The sequence below is a fragment of the Ursus americanus genome, chromosome 14 (genome assembly GCF_024610735.1).
Source record: "Ursus americanus isolate L20-20 chromosome 14, mUrsAme1.1.p, whole genome shotgun sequence".
NCBI classification, from domain to species: domain Eukaryota; kingdom Metazoa; phylum Chordata; class Mammalia; order Carnivora; family Ursidae; genus Ursus; species Ursus americanus.
In genome coordinates this window covers 19243853-19268936 of record NC_142140.1, presented here as the reverse complement: position 1 = coordinate 19268936, position 25084 = coordinate 19243853, and the positions used below count along the sequence as shown (strand labels likewise).

Sequence of the window (25084 nt, the reverse complement as noted above, 5' to 3'; positions counted from 1 at the left end):
GCCGTAGCTGGATTTATTGTACATGTGTTAAGTTTTTCCTAATAAAAAGTTCATCTCTTTGATTCAGTCTCTGTTTTCCCCAGCTCCATCCTATAATCTTTTAAAATAAATTCTCCAGAAGGGCATTTTTCTGTTCTAATTTTGTCAAGTGGAGGGGCTTAGGCATAAATGTTCTTAGGGAAAAGCAGTCTCTGAACACATCAGAAGGCTGTTAGGTTAGAAATCTCAACAGCAAGTTCCCCCCAGATGGCAACATCCTTACAAAGCCTCACTATCGGTAGGGGTGGTCTCTCTCTCCAGGTACTCTAATTCACCAACCAGATTGTCATGCAGGTCACATGCAAATTACATTATTCCAGAAATTTGCAGGGCAGCCTAGAGGGGTTTTGAAGTGCTGGGGGAGGTGTCTCCACCTCCTCCCCCTCCCAGCCCACCCTTCTGCACCTTCTCTCCTCTCCCTCCTCCTCTTTCCCCTTTCTCTTCCTCCTCTTTTAACAAAATGTGGAGAAACTCCTTCTTCAAAGTATAACTGATGTTACCCTCTGGGAGAGCTCTTTGTGCCCCTCCTCTTCCCCTTCCAATAATGATTCAGGATCAAGAGCTAGAAGTTCAAACCCCCAGCTGGAAGGAGGCTTCTTGCACAAGTCAGACTCCTGGGCACAGGTGAGCACTGTTTCTAGGAGTCTTTCAGAGAGGTTTAAGCCTCAGTGGCATAGGACTAGTTTCTTTCTTTCCCTTTCCCTTTCCCTTTTCTTTTCTTTATGTAGGTTCCACACCCAGTGTGGAGCCCAACACGGGGCTTGAACTCACGACCCTCAGATCAAGACCTGAGCTGAGATCAAGAGTCAGATGCTTGACCCACTGAGTCACTCAGGCGCCCCTTGTTTCTATCTTCACATTTTCTTTCAGGAAACCTGACCTTTCCTCTTGATTCTTACTCAGTAAATTATAAGCACATTCCAGACCTACTACTGTGATGATTCTCAATGAGGCCACTGGGGTTTGGGATGTTCTGGCACTCTTCAATTACACACTTGCAGTCTCATGGTCTCTCTTAAGGATGGTGCAGCAGACTACTCATTGTCCCTTACCCCGCCTCCCGCCCCCGCCCCCATCCAACCTGTCCTTTCAGTATAAAGACTGCCCAGGTAAAGACTACATTTCCCAGCCTCCCTCGCAATTTGGCGTGTCCATCAGACTAAGTTCTAGCCAGTGGGCTAGAAAGGGCAACACTGGTACCAATTTGGAATCTTATCTTTCGAAAAAAATGGTTGACTCCTCTTGGTCCCTTCCCCCCTCTTACTGATTGGGAGGTGAGAAATGGACTCATAAGCAGAAGCCATGTGTTGAGAATGGAGCCATCCCACCAGCCCTGATTGGCACCTCTGCACTGTAGCACAAGAGATCACTTAGATCTTGTGTAAGCCTTGGGAACTCTGTTTGGCAGCTCACCCTGTATCTTAACAAATACAGATGGCTCTCTACAAGCCCTGGGAACAAATTTTACTTGAACAACTCTAAACACAACTTTACTTCCAAGAACCTGAAGCAGCCCCTGCCCATCACCTTCTTCCCCCGTTGCAATGCTTGTGAATTGATGCAGTGCAATGCAGTCAGCTTGATGACGGGTCTGTCCATGGCTAGAAACGCAAGGATCACTTTGGGAGGCAGAAATTCCTCCGCTGAGCACTCCACACCAACAACTTCTCTTAATAGTCAAAAGACAAGGGGGGTTTGGAAACGTCAAGGAGCATTGGGCTCTGCTCCTATTTTCCCAGCTCCCTAGAGCTCGTATCTTTATGGTTCTTCCTTGGAAAGAGCATTTCCCACCAAGAGCCAACAGCCCAGCCAACCCTGGCAGACATACTCCATTACAAGTAATAATGGGACTCAAGCACTTTAGAAGCTTTTACTAATTGAGCTGCTGAATATCCCTGTGAAGTAGGTAACTATTATCATCCCCAATTACTGTCAAGAAGCTGAGCTGCAGAGACATTAAGTGGCTTTGCCAGAATCGTGCAGTGGAGTCGCAAGCAGCCTAAGTTCCCTGGTGGAGGCTGAATTTCAGCCCCAATCAAAGAAACTAGAATGTCCTAGAAGTCGGGAGACCTGTGTTCTGGTAGTGACTCTGTCATCAGCCATTAAGTAGAAGTCATTTCCTGTTTCTGTGCTCAAGTGTGTGTGCTTGTGTGTGTGTGTGTGTGTGTGTGTGTGTGTGTGTGTGTGTGGTCTGAATAACCCACCCATCCTCTGAGGTTTTCCTAACTGAAGGTGCAAGTGGAATTTCAAAGGAATAGAATTCCTGCTGTTGGTTCACCCAGGAAGAAGTTAATCCTGAGACAGGAAATGAAGATTTAGAGGAGAAAACTTTCTCTTTATTGGGCAAAACTCCCGAGGTGAAGAAAGGCCTGTGTTGGGTTAAAGTCTGGTCCCCAGGGTGTTAGGAGCTGGCCCAGGACACAGAGTGAGGTGAGGGATGGCAGGGAATTCAGTGCCCCTTTCCAGGCCAAGGTGTGGCTACTGAAGAAAGTGTCCACTGGAACACAGCCCAGCCTGGCAGTGATCACTTGAGGCCGAGTTTATGGAGTGATGGGGCAAGGCCAGCAGCCCGGAGACGAAAAATGTGAAGGACTATTCTCAGAGGTGCAAAGTGGTACCTTGGCAAATGTTCCCAATCCACAGAGACACTGAGAAGAGCGAATTTCCCAGAATCAACCCTGTGTGGGCTGTGCCATAATAGCTTAGGGACAAACAGGGGTGCCTGTCTGACCCAGTTGGTAGAGCACGCAGCTCTTGATCTTGTGGTCATAAATTTGAATGTAGACTTTACTTAGGAAAAAAAAATGAACAGGGGCATCTGGGTGGCTCCATCGGTTAAGCGTCTGCCTTCAGCTCAGGTCATGATCTCGGGATCCTGATATCAAGCCCTGCATCAGGTTCCCTGCTCAGTATGGAGTCTGCTTTTCCCTCTCCCTCTGCTCCCTGCTTGTGCTCTCTCACTCTTGCTCTCTCATAAATAAATAAATAAACAAATAAATTCTTTTTTAAAAAGAACCACACACACAAACAAAAAAATAATTTCAGGACAAATAGAAGTCACAGGCTGCATGATGTGGGACATACGGAGACCTCTAAAGCTCCTTTTCACTGAGATGTATGGGCTGGAGTCCTGTGCTGCTGGAAATCTGGCCCAAGCCCTTGGGGGGAAGTCTCACCAAGGATTTTCACCTTCACTGCAGTCCACACTGGCCCTGGACATTGTCTACACTGGCCCCAGCTTGTAGGTAATTGGCTGAGGTTGGGCTTAGGACAGAGGGCCTTTATTATCAGAGGTCAGGTTAATTCCTAGACTGAGAAAATGGGAGGGGGCGGCTGTGGTCTCTCCCTTCTATTCCTTGCTTTTGTTTTAAAGGAATTAAAATGAAGTAAAGTTTGGCTTATTCATTGCAGTGCACACTTCAATGAACTGTGACAAAGGTTACTGCTACCCCAATCAAGATCTATCCCCCTCGAAAGTTCTATCCCTCTAGAAATTTCCCTCCAACCCTTTTCCCTACCCTTCAAGAAGCAACCAATATTTTGATTTCTATCACCCTAGTTTGTTCTAGAACTTGCTAGAAATGGAACCACGCTGTGTACTCTCTACCCATTTTTAACATGCAAATGATGTTTTCAGTTACGTGCCATGAGTAAACACATCCTGCCAAGACGACACCGGGCATGGACCCATGGCTATGCATCTCCCGCAGCACACCTGAACATGCAGATGCAAGCTGCAGAGCCCAAACTCCTCAACCTTTGTCTTTTGCTTCGTGTCCAGGCTGATCTCTCACTTCCCTCACTCCAAAGTCCTGAAACCTCAGGGCTTGCTTTGCCCTCAAGTCCCATCCACCTGGCCCCAGCACAGAGCGATCACTACACTGAGGGTCCTGGCATCCTGAGAGGTTGTATACTGGGCTACAATAACAACTACTAAGGCAGACAGAGAGATGTTACAGCTCAAGAGCTAATAATAATCGCTACCATTTATCCAAGGCTCTCCAAGACACCATGCTTTAGATTTACATGCGTCATCTCACGTAATTTTCCCAGCCCCCCACCCCTGCATTATTCCCACTTCACAAATGAGGAAACTGAGGCTCAGAGAAATTAAAATGGGTCTTCTAAGACTTTAATGTGCAAATGATTCACCTGGGGGTCTTGTTAAAATGCACATCCTTGTTTAGTAGGTCTGGGGCTGGCCTGAGAGTCTGCGTCTTATAATAAGCTCCCAACTGATGCTGATGGTGTTGACTTGTGCACCATACTTAGAGTTGCAAGGAGTGACGTAACCCCTGTAAGTCAAATCTTGGCTATGAACTCTGAATGGCTGCCGCCAAAGCTGGCGCTCTTAGGAGATCCGCTTATATAGTGGGGAGGGGGAGGAGCAGGAGGAGGAAGGAAAGAAGAAGAAGGAGAAGAAGGAGGAGGGGGAGGAGGAGAAGGAGAAAGAGGAGAAGAGGAGGAGGAGGAAGAAGAAGAAGAGAAAGAAGAGTAAGAAGGAGGAGGAAGGAGAGGAGGGGGAGGAGGGAGAAGAAGGAAGGGGAAAAAGGAAGTAAGGAAGGGGAGGAGAAAAACTGGGGCAGAATTCCTTTTCAAGGAGACAAGTGTCTCCATTTAGCAAAACTCTTTGATGAGACATTTAGGCTGTAGAAAGCTATCCCCCCAGGCTAGGCAGGGATGGGATAGAAAGGACACAAAGAGCTAAAAAACACTGGGGTGGTGGGATGCGCAGATTGAACAAGTGAATTTGGGGAGGCAGGGAGCTAGGGAGGTGAGGGGAGGGGTAGCAAGACAGCGGGCTATTGGGGGCACAAATGGAGAAGAAGAACGGCAACCAGTCCCTGGAAGTGAGAATGATATAAAGACTCACTAGCAGTTGAAAGGTGTTTGCTATGGTTTGCTACAGGCCTTTGATGTAGCCCTGACCCTCAGGAGAGTCTGTCATACACGTAGCCTTGAGCTTGAATTGGTGCAAGTTTGGCCAGAGGAGAATTGGGGTGGGACAGAGCATGTGTGGTAGGCAAAGACGGAGAAGTAAATCTAAATGGAAAGTCAGAGCCAGAGGAGGCTAGGGGAGGGGAGTTCCCCTCTGACACTGCACCTGCCCCAACCTCCTGCAAGAAATTCTGGGTCTCTCACTGTTCTTGTACTGGGCGTTCCAGCTTACCTTGTTTCTAATTTTAAGAGCAGTTACAAGATTTCACATCTGTTATTTCATTTATTACACATAACAGTTTTGGGGGGCAAGAGGCTAGGAATCATCACTCCTTTTTTAAAGACTCAGAAATCAAGATGGGGGAGGTGGCCATCGGAATGTCCCCAAAGTCACACAGCTGCAAGGTGTCAGAGAGGGGCCAGAAGTGTGCTTCTCAACCCTCTCCGTATCAGAAGCACCTGGGAGTTTATTTTATTTTTTATTTATTTTTTTTTAAAGATTTTATTTATTTGTCAGAGAGAGCAAGAGAACCAGCAGAAGCGGTGGCAGGCAGGCAGAGGGAGAAGCAGGCTCCCCACTGAGCAAGGAGCCCAATGTGGGACTCGATCCCAGGACCCTGGATCATGACCCAAGCCAAACGCGGGTGCTCAACCAAATGAGCCACCCAGGCGTCCCTGCACCTGGGAGTTTAAAGAGGACCCATTGGCTGGATCTCCACCAGCAATCTGCTTCTGTTCCTCTGCTGTGGGCCCAAGCGTCAGGACAGTAGCACCCCCCTTATCCTCAGAGTTACGTTCCAACACCCCAGGGGATGCCCGAAACCACAGACAGTACCGCGAGCCCTGTACCTACCACGTTTTCCCGTGTGTACAAACCTATGATAGAGCTTAATCTCTCACTGTGCCTGATTTATACATTAACAACAACTACTGACAAAATAGAACAATTACTTACAACAATACACTATAATAAAAGTCATATGCATGCGGTCTCTCTCTCAGACCCCCTCATTGTACTGTCCTCAGCCTTCATCTCGTGATGACGCCTGGCTGAGGAGATGCAGTGAGGTGAATGGCGGAGGCTTCGAGAGGCTACTTACTGACCTGACGATTGCTTGCTTGCAGACCATAGCTGAGTCCGGGGTAACTGAAGCCACAGAAGGCAAAACCTCAGGTAAGGGGGAACTACCCAATTTTTCTAAAGATTCTCCTTGATTCTACGCTCACGCAGGGTGAGAGCCCCTTCGCTAGGTAAGGTGCTTACTTACCTCAGAGCCACACGCACAGGAGCTACAGCGAATGCCAGCTGCTGTGAACACCTTTGCCACACAAACTCAACCCTGTGACACCGTGCTGTCAGCCACGGGTTCTCAGACTCTACGGATCATTAGAATCACCTAGAAGGCTTGTTAAAACAGATCACTGGGTCTCACGCCCACAGCTTCTGACCTAGTAGGTCTGGGCTGGGAACTGAGAATGCGCCTTTCAGACAAACTGCTTTTCCCGAGGCTGCTGGTCGGGGGATCCCACTTTGAGAACCAGCTCTGCAAAGTAAGGGAAGGTGACTCGAAAAGGCGAGCTCTTCTCCATCCTTCTGGGTAAAACGGCCAGGCTGGGGGTCTTCCAGTGGCCTGCCATGACAGGTGGAAGGGGCTGGTGTCCAGGCTACCTTTCACCAGGTGCACCATCCACGAGGTGTGACTAAAAATGGCTCGCCAGTGGCTGACCTTCCAGGACAGGGCCCTACATTTGATGGCTGAAGGAGACTAAGCCTGAAGGAAAACACCTCTAGCCTAAGCAATACAGTCTGGATCACATGATTAGAGACGACTTGAAAAAGAGAGGGGTAATGGTGGGAAAGGAAATGAAAATATGTAATAGAAATGCTCTGGTGTCAAATGTTCTGAACATTTGAATGCTCGTACAGGCTCTCACACAGATACACGTAATAGTATACTATATATTCTTTCCACCTGGGTTAGGAGAGATGTGCCAAGGGGAGCATTCTAGAAACTTCTTGGGATTTTCTGTTCTGAGGGAAAAAACAGACACTGTCCTATTGGAAGCCATACGTTGCATTATGTGCCACCCTGACCACAGTCTAATCGGACCTACTAGCCCCAAATTGCCATCTATATACTTAAGGGAGCCCAGCAGCCAATGAGGAGGCCCGGTGCAAGAACTCTGACCAACAGGGAAGCTCTGTGGTGGGCAGTGGCTAACTGTCCGAGTTAGAGCCTGCTCTCTGGGGACACACAGGGTGAGGGTTAGGTGGCAGTGGTTAGGAGGTGAGACAAAACAGGAGGGGGGCTGAGAACCTGGGTTACCAGGAGGACAGAGTCTTCAGAGCAGGCAGCCCTTGTGAGGCTAGGTCACTAGTACTGCCCATGTCCTCAGCCCTCCTGGCCTCCTGCCCATAAAGTTTGTTGGCTTAGTAGAGCTAATGACCTCCTCTCTCCCCACCCCACAGAGCAAGGATGGAAGTTTGGGTCTAATTCAAAGACTCGGATGGGCCACAGTCCCCAAAGGTATAACAGAGCACTGAGTTCCAAAAGTTATGCACCCATAGGTGTGTTCTCTCTTTGTCTCCTCCTTCCATGTGGCAAGCAAGAAGAGCAAGGGCAACCCCAGGCATTTCTGCTTCTTCACAAGTTTGTTCTCTGTGGAACTACCCTCACTCTACTTTTGGACAAATGTTCGCTCCCTCTGTCTCTCTCCTGTCATTGTGGTGGTAAGAGCAGTATGAGCCGCTCTGGTGCTATGTCACAGGGGCCCCATGAACTCAGGTGAAAAGTTTCTATAGCATAGCTCACCAGAGCTCTGCACTCGGATGGGTGGGGAGTCCCAGTTAAATATAAAGATATTTTATTCACAACGCTTTTGTTGCCAGTGAAAAAGAAATCCAATTCAAATTGGCCTGAAAAACAAAGGGCAGGCTTGAGGTGAGGCACAGAAGGGGAGGGGAGAAAGGAAGGGAGGAAGGGACACTCACTTCAGAAGTTTCCACGACCACTGCATTCAGGAACTCCAGCACTCTCATCAAGACTCAATATTTCTCCATTTGTCAACTCTACTTCCCTTCATTCTTGACTGGTAAGCACTACCATCAACTTAAGGCTTATATTCTACCAAGAGAAATACATGGAGCCCTTCTTTTCTCTTAGATCAGGCAGGAGGCCTGGCAGGCCTCCAATGGCTGGGCCTGGTCACAAGTCTATGACTGCATCTGCTGATGGACTGGTCAGGCCTGGGTTTTGTGCCCACCTCTGGACAGAGAGTTGGCAAGGGCTGGTCCCCAAAGGAGCACTGGGGTCCTGTTATCAGAAGAATGGAGAGTGAATGCTGGGAAGGCAAAACCAACAAATGCCTTCTACAGTATATTCCTTAGTTTTGTTTTCTCCACCTTTATCTTTCCCAAGAAAAGGTGGTCCAAAGCAGGATTTGGATAGATTGATGTCTTGACCAAAAACCGTCTCCTTAACAGCACCCAACATCAATAGCTCCTGTGAGCCTGGCCATGTCCTCACTGGCATGGATTCTCTTCTGTCCTTGCTTCTTTCTATAATCTAGAACACAAGTCTAAGGCTCTAACATACCCTTGCCAGTTCCATCTCTAGTTGGTAAAATGACACCCACCTCCCCGATAACTCTCCAAAGGGGCTGAAGACTGCCCTCCACACATGGCCTCGGGGCACAAGGCACACGCATCTGCCCAGGGCTCCTGGAAGCTCCTCCTTACTCACAGTCTCCTGGGTAACTCCTTGGCTTCCTGATAACATTTTTTCCTTGAGACACACCCCAAGGCTTATAAAGCTACAGGGGAAATCCAAGATCGAAATTCCAAATAATGTCTGCCTTTCTCTTTTCTGCTGTAACGCAGCTTAGAACAAAGGCAAAGACACAGGGACTCCTTTTTGATAAATTCTTCAAGATAATGCCTTCCATAGATCCTGAAGGAGTTAATCACGCATACACACAAAGTATATTAAATTACAAGCAGATTAGTTCCTCAATCATTTATAACGGAACAGAGTTGGAGACTTTATTTAAATACCCAACCACACGGGAAACATTAAACAGCATTCAGACCGCCATCACGCAGCTCTCATAAGGAATACTATACAACCAATAAAAATACTGTAGAAGAATATGAAATGACGTGAGCAAATAGGATATGCTGCTAAGTGAAAACTGAATAAAGTCCAGCTTTAATTTTTAAAAACTGGTTTTTAAAAATTAAATTTAAATGAAAAAAAAACACACTGCTATAGACTGAATTGTGTCTCCCCTCAAAATCATAAGTTGAAGCCCCAACCCCAATGTGACTGTATTTGGAGACTGAGCCTGCAGGGAGGTAATTAAGGTTCAGTGAGGTCATAGAGCGGGGCCTTAATACAATAGGATTAGTTCCTTATAAGAAGAAATACCGGGACATCTGGCTCAGTTGGTTAGGTGTCCAACTCTTGATTTTGGCTCAGGTCATGATCTTGGGGTCATGGGATCAAGCCCCACATTAGACTCCATGCTGGGCCTGAAGCCTGCATGGGATTGTCTCTTTCCCTCTCTCTGTGCCCCTCCCCCTGCTCTCTCTCCCTCCCTAAAAGAAGGAAGAAGAAGAAGAAACACCAGAGAGCTCATGCTCTCTCTCTCTCTGCCACATGAGGACGCAGGGAGAAGGCGGCCATCTACAAGCCAGGAAGGGAGCTCTCATCAGAACCCAATCACCCTGCTCTTGGACTTCCAGCCTCCAGAACTGTAAGAAATAAATCTCTGTTGTTTAAGCCCCCCAGGCTATGATATTTTGTTCTGCAGCCTGAGCTAATACACACATGTACATAGATGGCACGTCACCTCGTTCACAGGGATTATCTCTTTGAGGGGGATTCCTGGTGACTTTCAGTTTCTTCATTTTTTTTTCTATGCTTTCTAAACTTTGTTACAGTGAATATACATTATTTTTATAAATGCACAAAACACCATCTTTATGTATGTCAGTGATGGTTACTTATGGGTATTACAGAACTAATACATACTCGATGAAGAAATTGTTGGTTTTATGTTCTTTTTGCTAATCTGCACTTTCTAGCACTTTTACAATAAATATATATTAATTTCATTTTTTAAAAAGTTATTTTCAAATAGATTTTTGCTATACACAGTAAACTATCCATAAGGGATGCCTGAGGCTCACTCGTGTGTGTAGTGTGTGTGTGTGTGTGTGTGTGTGTGTGTGTGAGGGAGGGAGGGAGGGAGAAAGAGAGAAGAAAGACATGGAAAGGGAGATTGAGTCTTTGAAAACCCATATCTTAGAATTCTTTCATTCAACAAGCTTCAGCCGACAGCCTAGTGCAGGTCAGGCGCTGAGCTCTATTTTTTTTCTTTACTGCTGTAATAGTTTTCTATTATTGTGTAACAATATTACCACAAAATTAGCAGCTTAAAACAACACACATTTATTTTCTATCAGTTTCTGTGTGTCAGGAATCCTGGCATGGCTCAGCTGGGTCCTTTGTTTAGGGTCTCACCAGGGTACAGTCAAGGTGTCAGCTGGGACTGCATTCACAGTCGAGGCTCGGCTGGGGAAGAACCTGCTTTCAACCTCCTTCACATTGTGGCAGAAATCGGTTTCTCGTGGTTTAGAACTAAGATTTGGGATTCTTGCTTACTGTTGGTCAGAGGCCACCCTCAGCTGCCATAGAACAGCACGTGGTATGTCCTTGCCACAAGAAATCACCCAGCATGGCTGCTTGCTTCCTCCAAGCCAGCAAGGGATGCGGAGACTCAGCAGCATCGTACGTAATCATGTACGTGTAATCATCTGTTCTGTTGTTCAGAAGTGAGTCACAGTTCTGCCCAGCCTTGGGGGATCCAGAAGGGCACGACCACAGGTGGATCATGGGGCCATCTGAAGCATCTGTCACAAATGCTATATTTAACCTTAGCGTATTTGATTTATTTGAAAAAATGAAACAATGGAAGATTTTTCATATTCTGTCCTAGACAATTATTTTCACAGGGCTTTAATTCTTTCCTTATTGTGTTTTTTGAGATTCTCACTCATATTCTATTGATGTTACTATGTAAAATGTTTAATGAAATATAACCATATCTACAGGAAAGGGAACAAATCATAAATGTATACAGTTTGAAGACTTTTCACAGGGGCACTTGGCTGGCTCAGTCAGTGTAGTGCGTGACTCGATCTCAGGGTTGGGGGTTTGAGCCCCACGTTGGGTATAGAGATTACTTAAAAATAAAAATCTTAAAAAAAAAAAAAGACTTTTCATAAAGTGACAGCACCCACATAATCCACAGGTGGATCAAGAATCAGCACACTCCTGGTTCTGGAAGCCTCCTCGCACTTCTGGCAGCCACTGCGAGCCCCACCCCCAAGGGTGCCCTCTCTCCTGGCAGGGCTACCCTTTCCTCCTCTGCTAACTTCTTCATGCCTGTCAACCCCACTTATTTAGTTGTCCCAGAACAGGGATTTTTAGGCTTAGGAACAAGACCTGCTCAGCCAACCAGGACCGAAAAGAACCTCTGCTGCAGACCCAGTGCTGACAGAAATGAAGCTTTGGCTCAAGCAGGACTGAGCCGCTGGCATTTACAGGCTGATGGCATCCTCCCCACCAGGGAAATTGGAAGGGGAAAAAAAAAAACTGTTGGAGGGAATCAAAGGCCGAGAAAGGAAAAGCTACTGTTGGGTGCTCCTCTGCTGCTGGAAATAAGTCTCTGCTTCTAGACTCTTGTGAATTACTCCCTAGGGAAGTGAAGAAAACTTGCACATGTGATTAGGGAACTAAGGCAGCGCTGTCCAGTAGAAATATAACGCAAGCCACATTATGAAATTTTAAATTTTCTGGTAGCTGCATTAAACAAAATAAGAGGAAATAAGCTTTAATCATCTTAATGATTAAATATTAGATAATAATTTAATTTTAATACTATTTTTATTAAATATAACCAAGTATCATTTTAAATTAAATCAGTATAAAATTAAAAATGAGATATTTTCAATACAATGAGATATTTTACATTTTTTTCATACAAAGTCAAGGGAATTCCAGTGCTTGATGTCTAGTGTTTTACATGTCAATTCAGGCTAGCTGCATTTCAGTGGCTCAGTAGCATATGTGCTTGGTGGCCAGCGAGTTCTAAGGAATCAGGAAGAGTTGCCAGGATAGGAGAAAAAAAAAATATGCAGATTTTTTCAAATGCTTCCAAAGTGGGTTGCAATAATAAGCAACAAACATGCATTCATTCATCAAACATTTTTGCATGCAGGGAACAGAAAGAGGAGCTCAACGCTTCTGCCCTCAAGGACCTCATAATCTAGCATGGGAGACAGACCTGAATAGACCATTATAACATCAGGTGGCAGTGCCAGAGAAAAGCACGAGGGAGCAGAGAGATGGACCGTCTACCCGGGAAGGTGACTGGAAAATACGTACCCTAATATTACCATCCGTTACAATTGGCTAAGATGCCTGAAATTCTCATCATTCAATGGATTCGGTGTCATGAAAACAGCCTGGTTCAAATGCAAATACCTACTCAGGCAGGGGGAACACGTAAACTCACACATGCCCATTTACATGCATTATTTTTTGAAACCAGGCTTATTTGTGTTATTTAGTAGAAAACAAAGCTGGATGGTGGGAGAAAGACCTAAGACTAAATGCTCAACAGCGGAGGTCTCAGATCATAGAAGGCTCAGAGAGGAGACAGTAAAAGGGGAAAGCACACCGAAAGTGTAGATTTAGGTGTCAGGAGAAGGCAGGAGCTGCCCCGCTTTCCACACCGAGAAACCAGTCCAGACCAATGTCGTTCTTTGTCCTAACATGTCCTGTCCACCTAAGTATGTAACCCTAAACAAGAGACGACTGTGCTTCTGAAAATCTCTTTATGAAAACAGAATTGCCATACACCAAATGGCACAGGTTTACAGGGCAGTTTTTCTGCTGATGGCATTGTTGTCTCGATTTGTCAGATGAGAACAGTGAGGCCCAAGAGAGGGGAGGCTAGTTCTTCCAGGGTCCCAAACCCAGGAGGGTGGTTTTGCCTGCAGGGCTCCAGCCCAGTCCCTGCTCCCCTCCCCCCATTCTAACCCCCCCCCCCCCCCGCCCCATGCAGGAAACCACAGGGAACACCATAATGGCCCTGGAGAGGCAGGGATGGGAGAGTTCCGGACTGGCAGGAAGACTCCGGGTGACTGGGGGAAGCGGCAGTATGGGCCCCAAAGTCTGGGGGAAGAGCAGAGGGCAAGTGAAGAAACGAGCTTATATTTGGGCTTGGCCTTCCAGACCTTCACATCAGAGTCAAGTAAAACTTCAGCCTCCCTCTTCCCACTCATTTTCCTTGGCCCTCCCAGCCCTCCCCGTGTAAGTAGCGGAGTTCAGACACCAGGAACAGAGAGGTGGCTCCCAAGGCTAGAAGCCCAGGTCAGAACCACTCAGGTGTTCATTCTCCCAACTGAAACACCGGTAAAATTCTGGTATGGTTTCACTAACTAACAAAAGAGTATGAAAACACATTGGGAATTCCTGGTTCTCCTCACTCAAAGTGTGCTCGCAGAGAGAAGCCGCTGAGTCCAGTGGTTAACCATCAGCCCGTGGGTTTGAATCCCAAGAATGTCCCTCCCCTGCTGATGACCTTGGGCAGAGTCATTACTTCCCTGACCTGCCTCAGTTGCTCCCTCTAATGTGGGGTCATAGCACTACCTACTCGTGGAGTGACTGGGAAAACCCACTGAGATGATGCCTGTAGGGCATTTAGCTCCGTGCCTGGCAAGTGGGAGGGTTTCAGAAGGGTTAGCTGCTGCCGCTAATAAAAAATAACACTCCAGGGGCACCTGGGTGGTTCAGTGGGTTAAGCGTCTGACTCTTGATTTCAGCTCAGGTCTTGATCCCAGGGTTGTGAGCCCACTCGGGGCTCTGTGCTGGGCGTGGAGCCTTGCTTAAGATTCTCTCTCCCCCTCTCCTTCTGCTCACCCCTTTCCCAGCCCCCACTTGCATGTGGTAACGCTGGCTCTCTCTCTAGAAATAAAAATAAAAATAAAAATATTTATAAAAATAAATATATAAATAAATATAATATATATAAATATATAAAATTTAAAAATATAAATAAATAAAATAAAAGTAAAAAATAAAAAAATAACACCCCACGAGACAGAAAGCCAGAGAGGACCTTGGTCTTTTAAAACCTTCAAGTGTGTGCCCTTCTGCCATTGTTCCAGAGTATTCCAGCAGGCATGCAAGGAATTCTTATGGTGGTAGTGTCATGTCAGGATGCAGGGGGCTCCTCAGGAACCTAAAGGAGAGTCCTCAGATGAACCAGGGTCAAGGGGCATGGACGCAAGGGGAGGGGCTGGAGGGATCAGGACATCCGCTCCCTGGCTCCCTGGCTCCTCCGATCCCACTGCTCTGGCTCTCTTCTTCTTCCTTCTCGCTTTCGCTCTGCCTCCCTCTCCCTTGCCCTTCCTTCCTTCTCCCTCCCAGTCCTTTCTCCCTCTCCAGGCTAGGCATTCACATCTCCCAGAATGAGGTAGATTCTCAGGGCTGCCATAACCACTCACTACAAACTTGGTGCTTGGAACAACAGAAATTGATTTTCTCACAGTTCTGGAGCTAGAAGTCTGAAATCAAGGAGTCCTCAGGGTGGGTTCCTTCTGGAGGTTCTCAAGGAGAATTGGTCCCTCATCTTTCTCCTAGCTTCTAGAGGCCATTCCCTATGCCTTGGCCTGTGGACATGTCACTCAGACCTCTGCCTCCATCTTCACATGCACCCCCCTCCCCCGTCTCTGGGTCAAAGTCCTTCTCCTTTCACCTCTGAGGACACCGGTCCCCCAAAACCCATGGTCACCTCATCTTTAGATACTTAACTTAATTACATCTGCAAAGACCCTTTTGTCAAATAAAGTCCTATTCTGAGGTCCTGGGTGACTGTACATCTTTTGGGGCCACTATTTAAGCCACTAAACTCTTTCTCCCTTTCTTCTTCAACCCCATTTTTGTATATCCACCCCACCTTATCTCTCCCCACTCCTCTGCCCTCCCTTCCTTCCTTCGCCTCCCCCTCTCCCTCCCTTTCTCCCACCCTCCCCCAGCTCTTCTCTCTCTCCATCGCCTTTTTTTTTTAAATTATTTTTAAAAGATTTATTTATCTATTTGAGGGAGAGGTGGGGAAGGGGCGGAGAGAGTGAGTCTTAAGCGGACACCCTTCTGAGCATGGGGCTTGATGTGGGGCTGGATCTCAGAGCCCTGAGATCACAACCTAAGCCAAAACCTAAGAGTTGGTCTCCTAACCGACTGTGCCACCCAGGCGCCCCTCTCCACTGCCTTTTTAAAATAAGACTTCTCTTGGGTGCTTCCCCGTCACTTAGCTTGTACTGAATTGTTAGATCAGGTCCCAGCAACAGCTAGTCTAGAATTTTTCATTTAAAATTCTTGGGAGGAAAGTTTTGACTGGGTCAGCAAAATCAGGTGTCCAATCCACTGTGGGCCCAGGGGCAAGGTTAGTTATCAGGTGTTAGTCACCAGGCAATTAGTTACCAGGTGCAGGCTGGCGCACCCGCTTGTCAATGCTCCCACTGTGCACGTGTCATCAGGACGCACTGCCCTGGCTGCAAGTCATGGGACGTCCACAGAGCTTTCAGATTCCTTTCTCTGCTTAGATTTAATATACCTGCCTCATCTGGCCTGTATTCAACACCATGAGGCACAGTCTTTCAAACTTGCTTGATTGTGAGAATCGTATGGGGGAGGAGGGTGTTTTGATAAAAATGTAGATTACCAGTCCCCTTCTCTAGACTCTGCATTTTAACAAACACTCAAGGAGATTCTTACAGACAGAAAATTGTGCGAAATAGAACCATAGAGCACAGCGTCTTTCCACTGTCAGATAGCCTGACTCACTGTTCCCGGCTAATCTGTTACACATTCCTGTGACACATTCCTAGTTACATTCACCACAGTTACACATTCCTGTGACGTTCACCCAACCTGGAGAGAAAACGTGGTGGCAACATGCAATGCCAGACCTCGAAGTGGGACATGGCGTGGTTAAGAATGTGGGCTTTACGGGGCGCCTGGGTGGCACAGCGGTTAAGTGTCTGCCTTCGGCTCAGGGCGTGATCCTGGCGATCTGGGATCGAGCCCCACATCAGGCTCTTCTGCTATGAGCCTGCTTCTTCCTCTCCCACTCCCCCTGCTTGTGTTCCCTCTCTCGCTGGCTGTCTCTATCTCTGTCGAATAAATAAATAAAATCTTAAAAAAAAAAAAAGAATGTGGGCTTTACGTCTGACTCCTGATTTCGGCTGAGGCCACGGTCTCAGTCTCGGGCTCGGCGCTCAGTGCACAGTCTGCTTGAAGTTCTCTCTCTCCCTCTCCCTCTGACAACCACCCCCACCCCCACCATCTCGCTCGCTCACTCTCTCAAATAAATAAATAATGTGGGCTTTGGTGTTGTTGCACAGACCTAAGATCACTGCCCAGTGATCCACGGCTACAGGACTCCTCGAAGTCTCACGTTCACTTGTAAAATGGGGACAATAATATTCTCATAGGTTTTCTTGTTACTGTAATGAACATACCGGATATTCTTTGAGCATGTCCTCTGTTGAATGCATCCCGTGGGCCAGGTCATAAAGCAGCCAGCACTGAAGACCACCTTCTCTGCTGGGGCCGGAGCTAGCCAGGGAGAGAGCACGCTCACTTGAACAGAATTGAGATTCTCTGCGAAAGAGAGAGAATGGGGTGCCAGGGAATGAATACCGGGTTAGAAGCTGACCCACCATGCTTGCCACATCTTCTTAGGGGCATTTCCAAAAGCATTTTGTTTTGTTTAATTTTTGTCATAGAAATTCTCAAATACACAACAACAGAAGAGAGAATCGTACAATGAACCCCGTGTCCCCGTTGCCCAGCTGCAACCACCAGCTCCTGCCATTCCTGCTCCACCGTCCTCCCTTGCTCACCATCTCCTCGCTGTCCCCACTAGAGTATGATAAAGGAACTGCTTTGCTTTGTGTGTGTGTTTTTTAACAGACTTTGTTTTTTTTACAGCGGTTTTAGTTTCACACCAAAATTGAGGGGAAGGTACGGAGATTTCCCATTTAATCCCTGCCCCTATACACACAGCCTCCCCCACTACCAACATCGCCCCCCCCCCCCCCAGCAGTACACTTGTTACAATCGCTGAGCCTTCACTGTCACATCGTTATCACCCAGAGTCCAGAGTTCAGGCCAGGATTCAGTCTTGATCTTTTATATTCTATGGGTTTGGATAAATGTATAACTCCATGTAATTGTTTCTTTCCTTTCCGTTTTTTTTTTTTAAAGATTTTATTTACTTATTTGTGAGAGAGAGACAGTGCAGCACCAGTCGGGGGGGAAGGGCAGAGGGAGAGGGAGAAGCAGGCTCTCCGCTTGGTGAAGGGAGCCCCACACAGGGCTTGAGCCCAGGACCCTGGGATCATGACCTGAGCCGGAGGCAGATGCTTAACTGACTGAGCCACCTAGGGGCCCCTGTTTCTCTTTTAAATACTCCAGTATTTCTGACAGATACAGCCCCGCCAATTACATGGCGAACATCTGATATGACAGATGATGCAATGGAAAGCACTGGGTACCACCTAGAAGGGAGTGTTGCCACAGACACTGAGCTCAAAAGCAGCTCCGGAGTTTATAGGAGCTGCAGGGGATAGGAGGAGTGCTCAAAGTCACCACCAGGATATGCTCAATTACAACTATAATGTGGCACAGTCTACAGGACAATCAACCCAGGAGTTCTTTTTTTATTTCTGTATTTTTTATTTTATTTTATTCTGTATTTTTTATTTCTGTATTTATTTTTATTTTTTTAAAGTAGGCTCTGCATTCCATGTGGGGCTTGAACTCACAACCCTGAGATCTATAGTCCCATGCTCCACTGACTGAGCCAGCTAGGTGCCTCTCTGCCCCCCACCCCCTCCCCAGGGTTTCTTTTTTCAACTAATGAATAGCATTAAAAAAGAGAGAGGGAACTGTCAAGGCAGACTCAAGCAAATGCAGTGTGGGGATGGAGAGAGGAATTTAGTTCTTGATTTGAAGGAGCCAATCATAAAGCTATGTTTTTGAGACACTGGGGACAACTGAACTGAAACTGGGTATTAGCTGATAATAGAGGATTGCCACTGGGGAGATATTATAATGGCATTTGGTATTACTGATTAAGTCCTAACTGGTATTTCTTTTGACATAAACACATAGGGAGAGACTTTGGAGCGACTCTTTCAAGACCTTGAGCCCCATCTGAGCTTCTCCAGTAAACTGCTGGTGGTTGGGCTTCAGTGTTTTCATCTGCAAAATGTGTAGGTGGGAAGGGATTTCCTCTGCAGCACCCCCACCTTCTACCACCCCAACCTCGACAATTTTAGTGCCAGTGTCATATCCACCCTCTTCGCGCCAACACCATCCCTCAGGTCTGAGAGGCCTGCTAGGATGATCTCATGGTTTATACAAACCATGCTTCTATTTATGTGTCATACTAACTTCATTATTTTTAGAGACAGCATTATTGATTCCCATTGAGCTTGTGGGCCACTCTGAGATTCTTATCTTCCCTCACCCAGACTGCCTCTGCTCAATCTGGATCCAGGGAATGACACTCCTCTCTATTAAATGCCTGATTCCCATCTCCCCACTTTTCCACTTCATCACGGTTATTTTAGCTAATACACCCTATTTATTATTTATTATTCAAAGAGCTGTGGCTGCTCTAACTCAGGACAAGCAGATCCCAGCCTGGCTCTGGTGGCTCACAATAGGAAAAATTTCTTCTCATTCCATAGAGTGGCTCACCCTTTAAAGCACATTTTCACGGGTTATGGACCCCTTTTATAGTCACTCTAGAGTTGAGAGGATAGGCATTTGTATTCCCATTTCACAGACTGAGTAATTAAGGTTCTGAGAAAGTGAAATGACAACTCAAGAGTCAGGAGCTTGAGTTCCAAGTCTGGCTTCTATCATTAATCACCTTTGTGGCCTTGGGCATGGCTAAGGCCCCATTGGGTTACAGTGGAATTGCCTACACATGGGGATTTGCTCAGAATAACCCTAGTTTATACCTGCTGAGCCTGTGTGATTATCATCTGTGACCGTTTGCACTCTAGAATGTGCTCCAGGGGTACCTGGGTGGCTCAATGGGTTAAGCTTCCGACTCTTGATTTCGGCTCAGGTCATGATCTCAGGGTCATGAGACTGAGCCCCTAATGGGGATCCATGTTCAGTGGGGAGTCTGCTGAAGACTCTCTCTCTCCCTCTGCCCCTCCCCCTACTCATGTGCCTGCTCTCTCTCTCAGAGAAGTCTCTGTCTCTCTCAAATAAATAAATCTTTTTAAAAAATGAGTTCCAGCTTGGAAGATAAAATATATAGTTCTCTAACTAAAGCCCTGGAAGGTGAGGTGCATGGACCAAACCAGTGGTTTTCAATCCTGGTTGCTTGACAGAATCACTGGGAGAGATTAAACTTGCGATGCTCAGACTTCAGCCTAAACCAATTAAATCAGAATATTTGCCGGGGCGGGGCCTGAAACTGTACTGGGTTCCAGCTCCCTGGGGCGTTCCAACGTGCAGCTGAAGTTGCAGCCTCAGTAGCTGCTCTCAGCCTGCAGCAGCAGCACCTGAACGTCCCACGGGGAAGCTCAGCTGCCACCCAAGCCCCGCTGCCCGCGCCAGAGCCGGCGACCGCACAGCAGCCCCTGGGCTTGAGCAGCACCGCCGACCGAGCGCTGGCGCGGACTGCGTCTACAGGACTCGGCCAGCGGCGCTCGGCCGCCGGAGCCTCCCCCGGGCAACGACGCCCAGGCCCGTGCTACCTCCGCAGGTCCCTGTGGTTCCCCGCCTGCTTCACGGTGGGGGCTGGAGTCTGGACAAAGCACGATGGAGGCGGGAAGGGGGACGTAGGGGGAATGAAGGCATAACACGGGGAACTCACTCCCTAGAAAGCACGTGACAGCAAAACATCAGTGATCCGCTGACCTGACCATCCCCAGCAGCTTAAGCCGCGAATAAGGACCCGTCAGTTCCTAATACTCACATCAGTGTTTCCAAGCTTCCTCCCGTCTGGTTAGCAGCAGGCCCGTCACCTCACTCTCTCTTTTGCCTTCTCCCTGTGTCCTGTTTTCAAGAAGCCCAAGCCCTTACCACTCCAGAGGGATCAAACCGGGGCCCAAGCCCCCGGGCGGGGAGATGGAGAAACCGGGGGTCTCCGCAGAGCCCAGATGGAACAGTTTTCTCTTGTGGGGTTGATTTAGAAAATGGGTCCCGCCTCATGTGTTGCGCCTCTGGCTGCCGCGGGAAAGAGCCCGCGGTGATCCGGGTGCCCGCACCAGCCTCCCTGATTCTTGAGAGGGAACGTCACTGTTCTATGCAGTCACCCCTGGCCCGAGAGCCCCCCCGGGGGGGGTTCCAGGTTTATAGAGCTGAACCCTAAACTCAGAAAGTGGATGATGCTCCCTCTTGCCCCAAGGTGATGTCCTCTTTGCCATCTGCCCTGGGAGCTGACCTCAGGTGGGACCACTGCCATCACTACAGGCCTTACTACTGCTAAGCCTCACAGGTGTTCTCTTGCCCTCCCGAGAGGCTCCCCGGCCCTCACGCAAACGTGCCTACCCACTGCCTGCAGCTGCGTGCGCTGGGAGGCAGAGGCGGACAGGGCTGTTACCTGCCACACAAAGGCACTGCGGCACCCCCAGCAGGGGCATGGCGCCCGCCTTGCATTCCTCACAGACGCCCTACCGCGTCCTTCTAGGCAGAGCGCTGCCTGCTCTAAAACTATGGCAGTCCTCTTCCAGGCCAGGCACTGCAAGCTTGATCTCTCTGAACAAGCCCTCCGCTGGCTGCCCATTTTACTCAAAGTAAACCCAAGACCTGGGGCCCCAAGCAATCTGCCTGCCCCTTTTCTCTCTGCCTGCTTCTGCTGCTCTTGCCTCGTTCTCCTCTCCAGACACACATGCTTCTCATCTTCTCAAACAGCACGTTCCTGTCTCAGGGCCTTTGCCCCGGCTGTCCCCGCCCTGCACGCTCTTCCCTCAGACACCTGCGAAGCTAACTGCCACCTCTTTAAAGCCTTGCTTCAAATATTATTTCAATCAGACTTACCCTAACAATATTATGTGTAAATTGGCAACCAGGACGCCACTGCCAGCCCCCTCTCCACCCTCCCGATCCCCCTTATCCAGAGTATTGTGTTGTAATTGTACTTACTTCCAATCACACTACATAATTTTTTTCTATTCATTCTCTATTGTCTGTCTCCCTCTGGTAGAAGGTAAGCTTCATAGGACAAAGACTATTTTCCCTGCATTTGCTCACCGATATGTCCCCAGTGCCCAGAACAATGTCTGGCACACAGGAGGCCCTCAGGAAATATTCATGGGATGGATGAATTTTCAAAGCCCCTGAATGGAGGTAGAATTCTAGTGCCCATTTTACAGACAGGAAAATTGAAATTCAGAGAAGTTAAGTGACTCACTGGAGGTCATGGAGGACCCAGTTACTAGCACCAGGTCACACAGGCTTCAGAGCCAGTCCCTGGGCGAGGTCAAAGGATTGCAGTGCAAGCGACAGTGGATACTTGAAGTAGAGTCCAGGGAGGAGGAATTAATTTAAAATTTGCTTTGGTTTTGTGGGGGAAGGTGGGAGATGCTGGAAGAAGACTGGTGTAAGAGGGTTTTGGTGACCTAAAAGTTGGGGTACGCTTTATAATTCTGCCCTTAAAAACAGATTTGGATTATGTACCCCAAGGTGCTAGACAAAAGAGGACAAGACTGACCCTAAGACTTCAGTGTAAGAACCTGTGGTTGGAGGGAGAGTGTCACTTGAGGTCAGCGAGCAGGAACCACACCAAGACGTACTGTAACCGACCACCTCCACACGTGGGGGTTTGTGACAACAAGCCTTTGTTTCTGCTGCTCAGCCTGTTTGCCCAAACTAGGCATGCCCGGTGATCTGGGCCAAGGTCAGCCGATCTGCCCTGGGCTCATTCACACAGGCTGTGCGGGCCTGCCCAAGGCTGAGTCTGTGACGCTCTCGTGTGTCTGGCGGCCTGGCCTGGCAGCGGAGGGGCTGTGGAGCTGGCTCTCCCATCCGCCAGCAGGGCCCGCTCCAGCTAGAGCACAGGGCAGCGGGTCAGTTCCGAGAAGCGTTCTAGGCTGCCTGAACTAAAGCAAAGCCAGCCCCATTCCATCAGCTGCATGTTAGACTCAAGGGGTGGGAAAATAGGTCCTCTGTAGAATGTGCTGCAAGGCAAGGGACACCGTGACCATTTTGAAAAAACAATCTACAGGCTGGCTTAGGGTAACTGAAAGGCAGTATATAAAGCAATAGGGCCAAGCAATAGATAAATAATGCAGGTGAGCGAGAAGGGACGGGCGGAAGACATTCGATGCCAGAAAACTAGTTGATTCGTTCTTTTCACAAATATTTAGCGAGCATTTGCGGCAGGTCAGGCAGGGAATGCAGCAAGAGACAGACCTGGGATCAGCCCTCTAGGGATGACGTGTTACAGCAAGAGACAGAGAGACAGATAGAGACAGAGACAGTCAGCGACCCTTCAATTCACCTGTGTCAGGAGAATGGCGGGCAAGCGTGGACACTCACAAGGGGGGCACCTGCCCAGTCTGGGGTGGGGAGAAGGAACCAGGGATGGCCTCAGGGAAGAAACTCTGAGGCAAGATTCATGGCAGGGACCATGCCAAAAAGGGTTGGGGAAGAGAGAGGAGCATTCGAGGCAGGGGAACAGGATGTGCAGAATCCCAGAGACTAGACAGGGTGTGCCGTACTGATTGAGTGTGGCTGGACTGAAGGAAGATGGCAGTTGAGAGAGACAGATGGAGACTTAAGCAAGAGAAGCTAAGGAGCTGCGACTTCGCACGTGAAGATTATTAACCAGGAGGTTACAGCTGGCGTGTTAGAAAGACCACTGACGTGTTAGAAAGACCACTGACCCGTCAGTGTAGAAGATGGACTTTCGGTTTTGGCTAAGGGGATGGGTGGAGGAGCAGTGTATGGTAAAATTTGGGAAAATAGCCAGTTAGGCTATTTGAGCAATACAGGCACAAAATGGCAGATGGACGGATCAGAGAGAGAGATGTCAAAGGAAAAAGCTCCCAGATGGGTAACTGCCACAAGGAGACAGAAAATTCTAGAATGTTGTCTGGGATTTCTGGCTACAGCCGGATAGATAGATGGTGATACTATTTAACAAGATAGAAAAAACTTGGCTAAAGGAAGTCCCCTTAATTGAGCACAAAATTTGATTCTAAGCTACCCAGCAGCAAAGGCAAAGAGAAACCAAGATAAATAACCTCATTTCACTGTTTCCTAACAGGAAGCACAGCCATGCATCATGGAAACCAAACTTCCTCATAAGGTATATATGGGGAATCTACCAAAGGGATCTCCATGGAAAGTACCATAAACCAAATACAGACAAGATCTGTACAAAAGATGCAGAAATATTCTTTGCAGGCCTGTTCTGTATATATATATCAACCCTGATAAGAGCCGAGAGTTGGATATTATTATCATTATTATTATTGGGGGGGAGCATGGAACACCTAGGAGAGAACCTTAGGCAGGCTCTGAGCCCAGCGTGGAACCCAACGTGGGGCTTGATCTTACAACCCTGAGATCATGACCTGAGCTGAAATCAAGAGTCAGACACTCAACTGACTGAGCCACCCAGGCACCCCTAAGAGTCAGATATTAAATCACAGCTGTATGGAGTTACTTGTGTGAAGACAGTGTAATGTCCTCTGGGTATATCACTTGCTAAAGATCTTTGAGTTCCTGGCATTTAGAGAAGTGAGATACTGGTAACAAATGGAAGGAAATTACGAATACATTTTATTTTATAAACTTGAAATTAAGAGTCCATGACCTTAGTGTACAAATTGGTGCCCCACCATCACTTTAAAGGAAATAATATGGAAGCCCCAATTCCAGCAAATACTTAACAACATAATCAGATAAATTAGAGCTTTGTTTTTAAATGTCGATGTAATTAGAACCAACCTATTTTGGATATTTTTAATTACTTTTTTCCCCCTGATACTAAAGTAACTCAGATTTACTAGGGAAAATCTGGAAAGTTCAGAGAAGTAGGAAAAAAATTAAAATCACCTCTAATCCCAGCAAAGATGACCAACTGCTGTTAATATTGTGGTGTATTTGTCTTTTCAGTTATTTTTGTAGTCCTATGTATAAAGAAATATTTTTCTCTTTAAAAAGTTGGGATAAGGTAAGGCTGGATCAACTGTTTTATACCCTGCTTTTTCCACTCACATTTGCCAATGACAAACAGAGGCCTTTGTTTTAAGGAAACCTAGCTTTCCAATGACCTCTCTTAACGTCTCTAAATTTATATGTCTTTTGTCACTTGTGCACACTTTGGTGTACTTGCTCTGCTTGTCCTCACTAGCTTCCTGAAAAAGAGAAGAAAGGTTGGTGAACTTGACTTTTTCTTGCCAAGGACTTAATTGTGCCATTTATAATAGAGATCTTGGGGCCTGGCATTTTAGCACAGAGAGAAAGAAATATGCTAATGCATTGTGCTTCACAGAGAGCACAAGAATAATTAGCCACCCCAAGGCCACTCCTGAACAGGTTGTGGCCTTGCTGCCTCCTTTCCTGGGGAACATTCTCCTCCAGTAACTGTTCCACAGGGACGCAACCTCCATTCTCCCTTTCTCTTCCCTGCAGTGTCAGTATGGTGGGTGGCAAAATGGCCACAGTGGTTTACTGCTGCTCCCATGAAGCACTGAAGTCTATTTCCTTACCCCTTGAATCCGGGCTTGTGATCTGCTTGGATCAATGGAAGGAAGAGATGTGACAGTGTGTCAGTTCTGAGTCCGGAACTCAAGAGGCTTTGCAACCTCTACTCTTGCTGCTTCCTTCCACCAACACGTGAACAAGCCCAGGCAACCTGCTGGATGATGAAAACCACATGGAGAGAGGCCCTATGCATCCCAGCAAAGATTATTATAAACCAGCAGCCCCCACTGACCATGGCTGAGCCCGCTTGTAACCAACCACATCCAGGCCAGACCAGAAAACAAGAACAA

General features: G+C 47.6%; 1 protein-coding gene across 1 annotated transcript in view; it reads right to left on the bottom strand.

Moving 5' to 3' along the window:
* Nucleotides 1-25084, bottom strand: part of SHQ1 (SHQ1, H/ACA ribonucleoprotein assembly factor) — a 331525-nt gene that overhangs the window by 52478 nt on the left and 253963 nt on the right. Inside the window, exon 12 of the mRNA XM_045808098.2 lies at nt 16571-16712. Within this exon, the coding sequence (XP_045664054.2) occupies nt 16571-16712 (142 nt within the window). The remainder of the gene's footprint in view (nt 1-16570; nt 16713-25084) is intronic.